We start from the raw sequence: 14,429 nt of genomic DNA, 5'->3' as shown, positions 1-14,429 counted from the left end.
ACTGAACACCCGCTTAGGAAAGGCTGGATCAGGAAGAATACTTGGGGAGGGAAAGGGCTAGCGAATACAAATCCTGATACTAACATCGATGTAGAGATGAGCAGTATGTGACCTGCTTTCCCGGACCGTGTCTCATTCACGCTGGGAAGGCCTGTGGGAGGAGGATGGGTTTGAGCTCTTGGTATAGTTTGGGTAAAAGCTTGCCTGTGGGGGAGTGAAGATATTCAACTTGGAACAGGAAGAATGGCCTGCAGTAGAGTAGGAGTGAGCGTTAGACCAGCTCTCTGGGGGTGGAAGGGATAATCCTGAGGGTGTGGGGATGTGGGCTTCTCACACGCAGCAGCTACAGGATAAATTCATATAAATATTCCACAGAGAAATCTGAGAACGTGTTCAGAGCCTTAAAAAAGATGCCCTTTGCCACAGCAGTTTCATTTCTGGGAATTTGTCTTATGGATATAGTTAAGCATATATGCAATGACTTAGCTATAAGGAAGATACTCCTGGCATTGCTTATAAAAGCAAAAAGTTTAAAACAACCTAAATGTCTGTCCATTAAATGAAGGTTTATTTAAGAAAAGTTAAGTAAATGTATTGCTCCCCCCTCCATGTGAGATACTGAACAATAAAACACTCCTTCTCTGTGGCTTTAATTACCTTAGAAATTACCTTTAATTACCATAGAGAGCTGACTGATACACTTATTTTGGGAATAACCCGGAGGTGAAATTCGGAGAATATTCCCATGTTTTCAAGAGAAGGAGTTTCCATTCAGTTTTAATTCTGTGTCGCTTTCATCAGAAGTTTGCCACAAGTGAAAGTGGATAGATGCCCAGTTAGGGACCCTTAGGTGATCAATCACTGGCTCTCTGGTGACACTTGTGCATCGTATGATTTCAGGTCCGTTCCATATAATTCCGTAACTGGTCCCAGTAAGCACTCTGTCCTCTGGAATGCCATGATCCATCCACTGCGCAATATGACTCTGAAAGGGGTGGTGTGGTACCAGGGTAAGTGTTTAGTGTACTCTTTCTCCATTGTATCAAATAGCGTTTGCTGTGTAACACAGCACCCTAGAACGTAGTGGCTTAAAGCAACAATCACTTTATAATTTTATTCAGCTCACTGTTCTGCGGGTTAGCAGGTAGTTTTTATGTCTGGGCTGCTTCAGCTCATTCCTGCTTGGACCTCGTTTGTGTCTTTGCCCACCTGGCAGATTGTCTGGTGACTGGATAACCTAGGATGGTCTCTCCCTAGATGTATTGTCTGGGGGCTGTTGCAACATCGTTCTGAGGTGGCCTCTTATCCTTTAGCAAGCCAGTATAGACTCATTTGTTGTTCGTATAATAGTCTCAGGATTCCAGGGTCATCAGGAGAGGGCAGAGCCCAAACTTGAAGTACTTTTCAAGCCTCTGCTTGTATCACATTTGCTGATGCCCCATTGGCTGGAAAAAGGCCAGTCCAGAGAGACTGTGGGAAGACCACTACCTCAGGGCATGGATAGAGGGAGGAGAGTAATGTGCGGTCATTTTTGCAGTCTACTCCAAACTCCCCTTGCAATTTGGACTGTTTTTAGGGGAGTCCAATATAAATTATAACACGGACCTGTACAATTGCACATTCCCTGCACTCATCGAAGACTGGCGCGAAACCTTCCACCGTGGTTCCCAGGGGCAGACAGAGCGTTTCTTCCCGTTTGGATTTGTCCAGGTACGATGTGGGTAAAGGCTTCTCTGTCCGTGTCAACACCTGTTCCTGTGTTGAGAGGAAGAGGTTTAGGGGCATTGGTGTGGGGATGTGCTATTTAGATCTCTTTCCTGGAGTTCATCTTCCTTTTTCATCCTCATAACGTGCTGGTCAAGAACTGAATGTAAGGCTTACTTCATCTCAGTTCACTGATAGGACAATTAAATCTTCAAAAAAGTTGTAAGTAACTAATATTTCTTATTAAAAAAGGATTACAGTTTCATTGAGGAAATATTAAAAAGATAAGCAAAAAAGGAGCTAAAAACATTGATAATGTTCCAATCCAGAAATAAGCAGCTCTCTTCTGCTCATTTATTTTTGAAATAGATCTATACTATATCTTGCATTTTTCTCTTTAAGTAATATTTCAATTAGAGATAAGTAGTAAACATTTTTTTCATGTCAATAAATATTAATCTTCAATGCAGTTTGTAATGATTGTAGAGTCTGAAATATGGTTATATTGTAGTTTATTTAACTAGCTCTCTATAGATTGGGCATTTAGGTTGTTTTAAACATTTTGCTTTAATAAGCTTTGGCATGTTTATTTTCCTTGTTGCTCATTGCATGTATGCTTGATTATTTCCATAAGGTAAAGTCCCAGAAATTAAATTTCTGGGTCAAAAGGTACACCTTGATAAGGCTTTGAACATGTCCCCAGATTTCTCTGTAGAAATTCATGAATTTGTATAAATTTACACTCTTAGCAACTGTCTGTGAGAATGTCCACTTCCCCACCCCTTCCCCAGCTTGGTGTTATCCCTTCCACTTCCTGGGATCCACCATGCTCTCTCACTCCCAGGCCATTGCCTTGCTCTTTACCTTCCATACTTTCCTAGTTAACTTTAATCACCCTTTAGGTCTCAGCTTACATATTAGTTAGGAAGCCTTCTGTGACTATCCAGAGTCTGGGTTAGATGTCCCCTTTCTCTCTACTTCCCCTTTTTATTTGCATGAGGTTGCCTATGTGACTACATTTTCCTGGGTCACACTTACATCCCTAGTATGTTTGTAGTTGATTGGCACTCATTAAATAGCGGCTTAACACGTGAATGAAAAAAGATAGCAAGAGAAACCATACATTTAATTAGAGATAACTAGTCAGAAAGATTCTGCTTTCAGCCTTGCATAAAAAGAATAAACATATTTGACCAAGTTCATAATTGCCTAGCCTCCACATGTTCATATGACCTAAACTTTTTAGCAGGGTGGTAGTGCTGGTTTTTCTAGAACATAAGAAATCAAACAAGTAAGGTGATATAAAAACAATGCCCATCTTACAACATGACAACAGAGTAGGCTTTACTGTGTAAATGGGACATCCATGGTCCCAGACACCTACCTCCGCACGCCCCACAGATGCCTTCTCACCATCCTCCCAACTCCCCTACCTTGTCCTTTTCACTGTACCTTTTTTTGAATATTTGTATAGACCTTTTCACTTAAAATACCTTTATGATTATTTTCTTTCTTCTTTCCTACATTTGTCCTGACTTTGAAATGAGATCATTCTGCTCATTATTTTCAAAGTAGCAGCTCCTGTCACCAATTCTGCATCCCTGTTGGTGGAAACTACACTTGGCCCTTGGAAATACTTTTTTCTCGCTTGGCCTGTGCACGTGGTGATTTGAGTATGACTTTAGCCAACTCACACCAAAAGTATGTGTCGAATGCTTATTATATGCTGTGAATCTTGTGAGGTGCTAGAAATATAGCAATCAGGCCGGGCGTGGTGGCTCACGCTTGTAATCCCAGCACTCTGGGAGGCTGAGGCGAGCGGATCACCTGAGGTTGGGAGTTTGAGACCAGCCTGACCAACATGAAGAAGCCCTGTCTCTACTAAAAATACAAAATTAGTCGGGCGTGGTGGCGCATGCCTGTAATCCCAGCTACTCTGGAGGCTGAGGCAGGAGAATCGCTTGAACCCAGGAGGCGGAGGTTGTGGTGAGCACTGCACTCCAGCCTGGGCAATAAGAGCAAAACTCCATCTCAAAAAAAAAAAAAAAAAGAAAGAAAAAAAAGGAAAAAGAAGTATAGCAACCGGAAAGACCTGGTTCTTGTACTTATGCCTTACAATTTAGTGAAAGTCCCTTAATCTCCAGGCTTTCACTTTATTATCACCAACAAAAACATGCTGGTTACTAGTGGAAGTCTGGAAATATAAACATATCCCCTTGAAGGGAAATACCCAGCATGACAACATAATGGTTCGGACTGAGTCTGAGCGAGACTAACTGCATTCCGATGCTAGCTCTGACCCTTCCGGAGCTACGTGTTTTTGAACACGATACTGGACTTTTGTTATTTCAAATATTGAGTGAGTTCATCCATATAAAGCCTGGAACATACCAGGTAATGTTAGTGTTGAATATTGTTGATAGAGAAATCAGAAGATCTGGAGGGACAGTTGGTCTGTAAGGAAAGAGGAACTGGCTTCATAGAAGTGCTAAGAGTGAAATGATAGTTGCAGTGACTAGAATACAGCTAGAGATGGAGGATGTGAGCTCCATGGAGAGACCAGGGCTGGACACGTGTATTCCAGACTGGTTAGTAGAAAGGCCACCTGGAACCTGAGAGAGAAAGAACAGGAGGCCAGGGGCTGGAGTCCCAGGGAGTGTGGTTTTTAAACAGGGATTTCGAGGAACCGTTGAACACACCACAAACTGCAGCATGTTATTTGTGAGCGTGGCCAGCTTTATATTCTCTGGCTGGTCTAGGCCTTTATTAGCCGCAGTATTTCTACCACCCACTGTGGGAGACCGAGTAGTGCCCCACTGTGTCTCAGGTTAGGAAAACCGGAATTTCATTTGGGTGTGGAGTACGCCGGTGCCCCCATGTGGCGAGTTTATAGTAGTGCAGTCAATGAAAGTGAATTGCTGCAAGAATTCTCAGCAAACTGCCATTTTGAGAAAATTCCCTTGGCTTGAGGGGCTGTTGTTAGCATTGCTCCCTGTTGAGCTTCAGGCTAGTTTTTTACCACAGTTCTTTCCTGTGACTTGTTATTGTGATCTTCATTATGACCCTGGCTGGCGCACGTGGTTGCACTTTGTCTTCTGGGTGTTGTGTGGAAGAAGTAGGGTGACTTAGTAGATTTTTAATTCCCATTTTCTAGTCTTCATGAGATTCCACTGTGAGGCTTCAGCGGCACCTTTTATCATTTCCTATGTTAAAGCTGATTTGCCTGAGAGAATTTTAATAAGAGAATTGGAAATGGCCTATTAGTTCCATATCATATCCAAGGCTCCTTTCTGTTATTATTGCAACCTCTCTGTGTTCTCCTGATGATTTTCTCATCTTTCTGGAGCAACTCAGAGAGCAGAAAATATCCTCGATTCAAAGTTGCATTTGGCCACATTCGTAGGGATGATGTCAGGTATTTTCTGGGCTGTGTGAGTAATAAGGCTGGGTGGAACAGTCTGCGTAAAATGCAGTCCTCTGATGGGGTCAGACATTTTGAAATGGAGTCAAAAAAACCAATGTTGTTGCTGGCCCAGACTGCTTCCCAGTTTGTGGTTTGACTTACAGTTAGATCATGGTTTGTAAAAGGGAGATACTAGGTTGATGCCTCTCATTGGCTGGAACTGGTGCTAAGAATAAGATGCTATCTAAATCAAAGGACAGGGTGATCTGAGTAAACATCAGAAAAAGAAGGAAGAAATAGTTGGACTGCATGTATCATAGTAATAGTAAAGATTTTTTCTGGGAGCCTCTGTGTTTTGCAGGAGTAGGAGTATATCAACTTTCCGTTTAGATGAAAACAAATCCTGTTAACTCACTCTGCATTCAGAATCTGACCACTTCTCACTACCTTTACTCTTCCTACGCTAGTCTAAGCCACCATCATCTCTCCCTTGAATTAGTGCCTCCTAACTGGTCTTCTTCCTGCTTCTACCTTTTTTTCTCCTCCTTTAGGATATTCTCAATATATCAAAGTGACCCTCTGAAGTGTAAGTCAGGTCGGAAGGCTGCAGTGGGTCTCCGTGTGCTGAGGTCAGCAAGGCCATACATGACATGCCCACTGCCTGCATTACCCGCCGACCTCACCTCCTAATTCTCTCTGCCTTGCGTATGCCACTCCAGCCACACTAGCTACCTTACTTTTCTTTAAGCACGCTAGGCGTACTACCGTCCTGGGGCCTGCCATTTTCTTTTCCATTCTGCCTGGAAAGTTCTTTTCCCGCTATTTTAGTTTTCTATTGCTGAGCAAGAAATGACTGCGTATTTTACAGCTTAAAACAATACAACACACATTTATTATCTCAGTTTCTGTGGGTGAGATGTCTGGGCCTGCATGGCTTAGCTGGATCTTCTGCTGAGGGTGGAAGTGAAGGTGTCAGACAGAGCTGGGGTCTTATCTGAGGCTTGGAGTTCTCTCCAAGCTCATGTGGTTGTCGGCATAATTCACCTCCTTGAAGCTGTAGAACTCATGGCAGCTTACTTCTTGACGGCCAGCAGGGGAGGGGGCTGGCTTCTAGACCCTCTTTGAATGGACTCACCTGATTAGGTCAGGCTCACCATGATACTCTCCCTTTTGATGAATGTGAAGTCAGCTGACTGGGGACCTTACTTGTAACATCCGCAAAATCCCTTCACTTTTGCCATATATAACATAATCACAGGAGTGATAACCCATTACCTTTGCCATAGCCTATTAGTTAGAATCAAGTTACGAGTTCCCCCTACCACAAAGAGGAGAGGATTGTATAAGGATGTGGCTCCCTGTGAGTCATCTGCATCTCCTTCTAGTCTTTGTTCAACTCTGACACTCTCTCATCCTTCCCTATTATATTTTTCTCCAGTGCACTTGTCACTTTCTCATAGGATATGTAGTTTACAGATCTATCTTGTTATTCGTTATCTCTCTCCACTAGAATATAAGAATGGGAAGGGATTCTTGTGTTTTGTTCACTGCTCTATCTTCTAGGCCGGTATTAGTGCATGACACAGAGTAGGTGCTCAGTAAATATTTGTTAAAAGCATGAATAAATAAATGAGCTGACTGATAATACATGAGCTGTGGATCCTTCACAGGCTCTTTCTGGAACAATATTATTCCCCAGATATTCTGGTGCTACTTGGATGCCTGAGATGCCACACAGTTCATTCAGATGCCGTGGCTTCCGAATGATGGATTTTACCCTTTCTCTTGTGCCCCACATCCAGTTGGTTGCCTGGTTTTTCAGTTATTATTTCTCATCATCCCATTCCACTACTATCTCTGTAGATTAGACCTTTGTTTTTGTGTCTAGAATATTATAATAGCTGTTTAATCAGTCTCTCTGTGTTAAGTCCTTTATTGATGGAGTCTCGCCCTCTTGCCCAGGCTGGAGTGCAGTGGCACAATCTTGGCTCACTGCAACCTCTACCTCCCAGGTTCAAGTGATTCTCCTGCCTCAGCCTCCCAAGTAGCTGGGATTACATGCATCTGCCACCACTCCCGGCTAATTTTTTGTATTTTTAATAGAGATGGGGTTTCACCATGTTGGTCTTGAACTCCTGCCCTCAGGTGATCCACTCGCCCTGGCCTCCCAAAGTGGTGGGATTATGAGCCGCCATGCCTGGCCTTATTTTGTTTTTTGTCAGAGCCATTTGTATGATCACTAGAACAATCTTTTGAAATGGTCCTTTGATCATGTCAATAATTTCAGTGGCTCTGTAATTTCTTAATTGAGGTGAAATTCATGTAACATGCAATTGACCATTTAAAAGTGTTGAGTTCAGTAGCATTTTAGCACATTCACAATGTTTGCTGCTGTCACCTCTACAGTAGTTCCTTATTGCTTAATACGAAAGTATCAACTATACAAACGCTTGCCTTGCTATCTTTCCCACTTTGTCTTTCCTTCACAAATCCTCCAGTCCAGCTGGATTGCCCTTCTCTCAGAACGACCATGCTCCTCCCCACCTTTGCATCTGACATGCTTCTAACATGTGAAGTGTGAGCAGTACTGCCTGGAGTGACTCCTCATATTTTTGGTGCCCATTTCACTTGTTTTTATGAATTCTGAGGCCACGTTTTCCTATAATAATAATCTTTGCCTGTTCTAAATGTTTAGTACTTGCTGTCTGTGGCACTGATTTAACATTTAATCCATAGTATTTTATATGTTTATGAAACATAAACCCATTAAACCCTTATGTTTATTTCTTATGTGTAGGTCTGTCCTCCTCAACAAAGCTGTAAAGTACTTGTACCAGTTAGTTACTGCTGTGTAACCAACTACCTCAAAACCCCCGGCCTAAAATAGCCCTTCTTATATAGGTAGCTCTTGTCTGGGGAGCTGGCGTTTGGGTGATTTGGCTAAGCTGCAGATCCTTAGGCTCTTTCAGACCGCTGTGGGTCGGCAGGGGAGCTCTTGTCCTTCTCCAGAAGCTCTTGTCCTTCTCCAGGGAGCAGCAGGCTAGCCCAGGCATGTCCTTCTTATGGCGATAGCAGCAGTGCAGTGAGCAAGTGAAGCCATGCGGGGTCTCTTGAGGCCTAGGCTAGGAAGTGACACACCATAATTTCTGCTTCTGTCTATTGGTCAAAGCAAACCACATGGCTGAGCTTAGAATCAAGGGGTTGGGAAACATACTTGTCCTGTTAACAGGAGGAACTGCAAAGCCACATGGCAAGAGGGTGTGGATACAGGAAGGCGTAAAGAATTGGAGTCTTGGATGCAATTTAGCACGTGCTCAAGGGTAGATTTTTCTGTGCTTCCCTACAGTGCCTAGCCCTGTATTGTATACAGATATATCAGTTATCTATTGCTTTGTAACAAGCTATCCCAAAACGTAGGGGCGTAAACCATCAGCCATATTTTTTTGCTCATGATTCCTTGGGTTGGCCAGGGTGGGGCTCACCTGAGATGGCTCATTTCTGCCCTGTGTGATATCAGCTAGGTTTGCTTATGTGGCTGCAATTTGAACTGGAGGATCTAGAAATCCATATGACTGGCCCCTTGTCTGTGATTGCTGGAACACTAGAGCCTGTCTTTCTATGATCTTTCAATTTCCAAGGCCCCTCTCACTCCATAATCTCTCCAGCAGGGTAACTGGACAGTGTTTACATGACCAGCTCAGGGTTTCAAGAGAATGAAATCAGAAGGCAAGGCCTCATAAGGCCAAGACTCAGGAGCTGTACAACATCATTTCTCCTGCATTCTATGGGTCAAAGCAAATCCCAGATTCAAAGGGAAGAGAAACAGACCCCGCTGCCGAGGTGTGGCAAAGTTGCATTGCAAGAGGGCACATGGGATGAGAGGGACTGTTGCAGCTGTCTTTGGAAAGACACTGCCACAACAGTAAGAATTTCAGTAAATACCTGTTGAATGAGCATTTAAATGCAATGAGAGAAGCAGAAGCAGAGTCTGCCAGTGAAAAAGACTCCAGTTTGGGATTCTGATGCAATAAAATTAACAATGTCTCTGCTTTCTAGTTATCTTCAGATTTGTCTAAGAAGAGCTCAGACGATGGATTTCCCCAGATCCGTTGGCATCAAACAGCAGACTTTGGCTATGTCCCCAACCCAAAGATGCCCAATACTTTCATGGCCGTAGCTATGGACCTCTGTGATAGAGACTCGCCTTTTGGCAGGTATGATTGCTTCTTGGGCTTTGCATGAACAGTGTGTTTTCTCTGTAGTCTTTCACTCTGATGTTCACAGGTAAGGGGCAGATTAGACTGAGGATTGGCACTTAGAATCATGTATGCTGGGATGTGCTGCAGATGTTTGCTGCAGTAACAACAACAAACATCTCAGTTCTTTGATGCACCAAAAGTTTATTTCTTGCTCACTGTCTATGTGAAAAGAAGGTCAACAGAGACTTTGCTCACTGTAATCATTCACAGGCCCAGAGCAATAGAGGCTCCAAGTTGACCTGTGCTTCCACAGTCATCTTAAAGTCTCATACTAGCAATTCAGTGCTTACACACAAGTCATTTCTGCTCACATTGCACCGGCTGAACCAAGTCATAAGGCTATGGGTAACTTCAGTGACAGCAGAAATGGAATTCCAGCACTCCTCTGGCTGCAGAGGGGGAATACTGGGATATCTGTGAGCAGCCCCAGGGAATACTGCACAGTAACTGTAGGATGTGAGGGGATTTCACATAGGAAATAGAGTCCAACACACAGTGTCTGGATTATAGGAGGAACTTGATTGATTTATTGAATAAATGCATAAAAGCTCTAGGGGACCAAATAATGAACAGTTCATTCAGAAGAAACCTGACTTTTAGTGGTTAGGAACAATCTTATGAGTTAGCTCTCTTAGGTTAGTTCTGGTATCTTTCCTTCCTCCATGTCTCCCTCCCTCCTCGCATCCCTCCCTTTATTCCTTCCTTCCAAGCCATCTATTATTTCAAGGTTTCCAACCTATAGAAGGCCCAGAGCCCCATCTATGGCTACCATTCACCATTTCCCTTAAGTTGACTAGCCACTGATCACGGAGTTCAGTCAGCTTTATTCTTACTTTCATAAAGGGTGCTTTGTATAATCCCCCTTTTTTAAAAAATGTGGTTATTGTTGAGTTTAAACCCAAAGTTCTCTACTTGTTCCTCATCGTGTAGCATCCACCCGCGAGATAAACAGACGGTGGCTTATCGGCTGCACCTGGGGGCCCGTGCTCTGGCTTATGGTGAGAAGAACTTGACCTTTGAAGGACCACTGCCTGAGAAGATAGAACTCTTGGCTCACGAGGGGCTGCTCAATCTCACATATTACCAGCAAATCCAGGTGCAGAAAAGGGACAACAAGATATTTGAGGTGAGAAGAACAGCAGAATAAACAGGGGTTCATTTTGTGGTGGAGTCAGGATTTCCTCCACACCGAGGCCGTCTCTTTTGTTACAACATTACGATGCGGCAGGTCTTGGTTGGTTGGGGCTGAGCGTATTTCAGAGCCGCAAATAAACAGCTGTTAATTCATTAGCTTAGAGGCACTTTTGACAGACAGGACAATCAAGAAAGGGAAAACAAGTCCATATTAAAATGGACTTTAAAAATTTTAAATTTCCTTTTAAATGTTTTCTCCCAAAGCAACCATCTTTGCTAGGGCAGGGCCTGCAGCTTTATTTGTAGGTTACCTGTTGAAAGATCCTTGCTCCAGAAGATTCACCTCATCCTTGGGTGTATTTTTTGTTACACTCTCCTAAATCCTGACATTCTCTGAGTTGAGGTTCTCCTTTGAGAGGCTTATTCTTAGGTATTTGTAACTTAGTGTGACTTATATGAGACTCCTTCTAATACCTAGCAGGGGTCATTCTGCTATGGAATTGGGGCCATTGATGAAAGCGGTTATTTAGGAGTCTCTGATAGTTGAGGGTGGGGGGTGGAGTCATTCCTACGTGGAACATTTAAATGAGTGACTTTGGGAATCATGAGGCCTTAGGTTGGGAAGGGGTGTGTGAAAAGAATGCATTGGAGAAGAGAAAAGAGTATTAAAAGCAAACTTTTAACTACACAGGAGTTTATCTAGGGCTGCTGTTTCTGAAGTCCTAACTATGGTATCCACCTGCCTCAGATGCTTGGTTGGCACTTACCCCACTTAGCTTCTTTCCACACTGGGTTCCAGGTGAACTGAGAAGTCTGCATTCTGAGCTCTCCTCTTTTAGTCAGTTGCTGGTGGTCTACCCATCCTCTGTTCCAGGACAGAATTTAACCTTTGGGTTCTGGATAATTTGTATTCCCGTTTCTGGATTGCCTTCTGGCCTGAGAAAGGCTTCGTATCTAGAGTTCCTTTATGCCCCTTCTTCATTCTGCAGCTCCTTTGGGAGTGCCACAGAGCAGCAGCAGCAGCTGGGCCACTCTGTTCACTTAAATTCCTGCCTGCCTTGCTGTTTGGCAAGAGGGGTCACCCAAAGAATGTTCAGGGGAACCTTCCCTAAATGCCTCATGTGATCATGCTTGTCTCCCCCAGCAAATGTTTTATTTATTAAAATTATTTATTTAATCACATGAACATGTATTATCAACCTGTGGCTGTACTGACTAGATCCAAAGTGGGCTCAGGTTTCTTCTGGTTACTGTAGGAGTAGGTCCTTGGTGATGAGTGTCTCCTTTCCTCCCATCCATTCTGTCTGAAAGAGCAGTGCCGCTTCTTAGAAGACCCTTCTGACCTAATCATTCCTATTTTATGGCTCTCTTATTAGATCTCCTGTTGCAGTGACCATCGATGCAAGTGGCTTCCAGCTTCCATGAACACCTTCTCCACCCAGTCCCTGACGCTGGCGATTGATTCTTGTCAGGGCACCGTGGTTGCTCTCCGCTATGCTTGGACCACATGGCCTTGTGAATATAAGCAGTGTCCCCTATACCACCCCAGCAGTGCCCTGCCAGCCCCTCCCTTCATTGCTTTCATTACAGACCAGGGTTCTGGACATCAGAGCAATGTTGCTAAATGACTGTTTCAATATGATCAGAACTTAGGTATAAGGATGGGTCCTTCAGATTTTAGCATTTAGGAGTTTCAATAATAACCATTGCTTTTAAAGGAAATTAATAGAAAGCCTCATTGAATGGCTTCCAGCTAGCACATGGCTGTTTCTATATTCTGATGAGCCCAGGCTGGTAGGTAACTTGAAATGCTTGCTTTTTTTGTCCCCTAGTTAGTCGAAGGGTCTGTATTGGACTAATTCTGAACTACAGACAAATTGGACCTCAATGTCATTCACTTTCCTCATATTAATGGGAGTGAAATATCTAATACTTTTGCTCCTTGTTATCCAGAGTTGTGGGATCTCAGGATTGGAAGATTGTAAAGGCCGCATAGCCCAGCTAGTGTTCTTGTGTTCTTTTTTTTTTGAGACGCAGTCTCGCTCTGTCGCCCAGGCTGCAGTGCAGTGGCTGGATCTCAGCTCACTACAAGCTCCGCCTCCTGGGTTTACGCCATTCTCCTGCCTGAGCCTCCCGAGTAGCTGGGACTACAGGCGCTGCCACCTCGCCCTCGTGTGTTCTTTACAAAATTTCTGACAGGTGGTTACTGAATCTCTGTATGAACTTTCCATTAAAACTTTCCAAGTTTTTCCTTATGTGGAACTGAAATCTGTCTCCTGTGAAACTACTACTATCGGAGTCTTTCATATAATTGAAGACAGATCTCTTTGTATTCTCTTCAAGCCCAAACCAATTCTGTTCCTTCAATGTAAATAATGATAATATGAATGTTTAAGAAATAGAAAACATGTACAGGCACTTTGGGAGGTGCTAAGTGACTGCCCTAAGGAATGAAAAGCAAGGGCCAGGTGGGAGTAGCCCAGGGAAGGCACTTGGGCTGCCAGGAACAGGAGGGATGGGAAACTCTGGCTTAGGAAAACATGAACATAGGGGCAACAGAAGCAAATGTGTTGTTTGAGTTAAATATAAATCTCAGGCTCTTTAAAGGTAAAAGGTTTAAGGATAATCCATTTGGAAGAAAAGAGAGAGTGAGGCTGAAAGTAAAGCCACATGACAAGCATATAGAAAAATAATGCAGATGATATAAACATGAAAGAGACCTTTTGTGTTTATTATTAAAAATCTTAATGCAGTTTACTGATGGATTAAAAACAGTTAACGGTGCCTGAAAATTATGTTACCTATTAGAAGTTGGAAATAAAAGCATAATCACTAGTGATGTGTATATATTTGTATCCAGTCAAAACTTGCAAATTGTCCTTGAAGCGTGTGAAAAGGAACAAGAATGCTATCTATGGGTAGCTTTCCTCCCCTTAATGTGAAAAATGAGAACTAAAGCAAAAAGCATCACTCACTCTACATATACAATGTATTTTACGTGGTGTAAAAAATATGGTTTAGGTAGTGAATATATTAATGAAATAATATGTAAATTTATTTTTAGTGGCTGAATAATTTAAAACATTATGTGGAATTCACTCTATTTCCCCCAATTTAGGAACTGTTTACTGTTTGAAAATGAAATTTATAATCACTCTGTAGAGTGAATGATGGTTTTTGCTTTGGTTCTACCCCTCTATAGAATTCCAGGGGGTTCTGGTGTAGCTCCAAACAGGAATAACTTTGTCAGTGCCAAGATTTTATTTAGTTAAAAAACAAAAAATCTGCACACTTTACAAGGAACTTTGGCTCCCCTGAGGACTTCCTAGCATTCAATTCATTCAGTTAACTCCTGTTGCCCATGCTTTGACCTCTCGTGCATCTGGCCCCATAGAAACCATGAACCTCGGCCGGATGCGGTGGCTCAAGCCTGTAATCCCAGCACTTTGGGAGGCCGAGAGGGGTGGATCACGAGGTCAGGAGATCGAGACCATCCTGGCTAACACGGTGAAACCCCGTCTCTACTAAAAAATACGAAAAACTAGCCGGGCGAGGTGGTAGTCCCAGCTACTCAGGAGGCTGAGGCAGGAGAATGGCGTAAACCCGGGAGGCGGAGCTTGCAGTGAGCCGAGATCACGCCACTGCACTCCAGCCTGGGTGACAGAGCCAGACTCTGTCTCAAAAAAAAAAAAAAAAAAAAAAAAAAGAAACCATGAACCTCGTAACAGATTGATGCCTGAGGAAAAGTCAATCTACATGTCCACTCCTCCACCCCCAATACACATACCCCCATTGGCTGTTCTAATTCAGGGGCAGCTAGAGGTAGCCAAGAACTCTAAGTCCAGGTTCCTTTCACCTCCAGGAACCTAGAATACATAGTGTGAAAAATATGGTTTAGGCAATGACTATGTTAATGAAGTCATGTACAT

At 43.2% G+C, this 14,429-nt stretch overlaps 1 protein-coding gene across 6 annotated transcripts in view; it reads left to right on the top strand.

The window, feature by feature from the left end:
• Positions 1–13,335, top strand: part of SIAE (sialic acid acetylesterase) — a 39,731-nt gene extending 26,396 nt beyond the window's left edge. For 5 of the 6 annotated variants that reach the window (XM_045370826.3, XM_045370825.3, XM_045370827.3 and 2 more), the window contains 5 exons: positions 901–1,010; positions 1,577–1,710; positions 9,164–9,321; positions 10,297–10,492; positions 11,877–13,335. In XM_045370826.3, coding sequence (XP_045226761.2) covers positions 901–1,010; positions 1,577–1,710; positions 9,164–9,321; positions 10,297–10,492; positions 11,877–12,128 — 850 coding nt within the window. In that variant the 3' untranslated portion in view covers positions 12,129–13,335. The remainder of the gene's footprint in view (positions 1–900; positions 1,011–1,576; positions 1,711–9,163; positions 9,322–10,296; positions 10,493–11,876) is intronic. The other variant, XR_012423841.1, reaches the window with a different exon arrangement.
• Positions 13,336–14,429: the final 1,094 nt, after the last annotated feature.

The sequence above is a fragment of the Macaca fascicularis genome, chromosome 14 (assembly GCF_037993035.2).
Source record: "Macaca fascicularis isolate 582-1 chromosome 14, T2T-MFA8v1.1".
NCBI lineage: Eukaryota > Metazoa > Chordata > Mammalia > Primates > Cercopithecidae > Macaca > Macaca fascicularis.
This window is presented reverse-complemented; position numbering and strand designations above follow the sequence as displayed.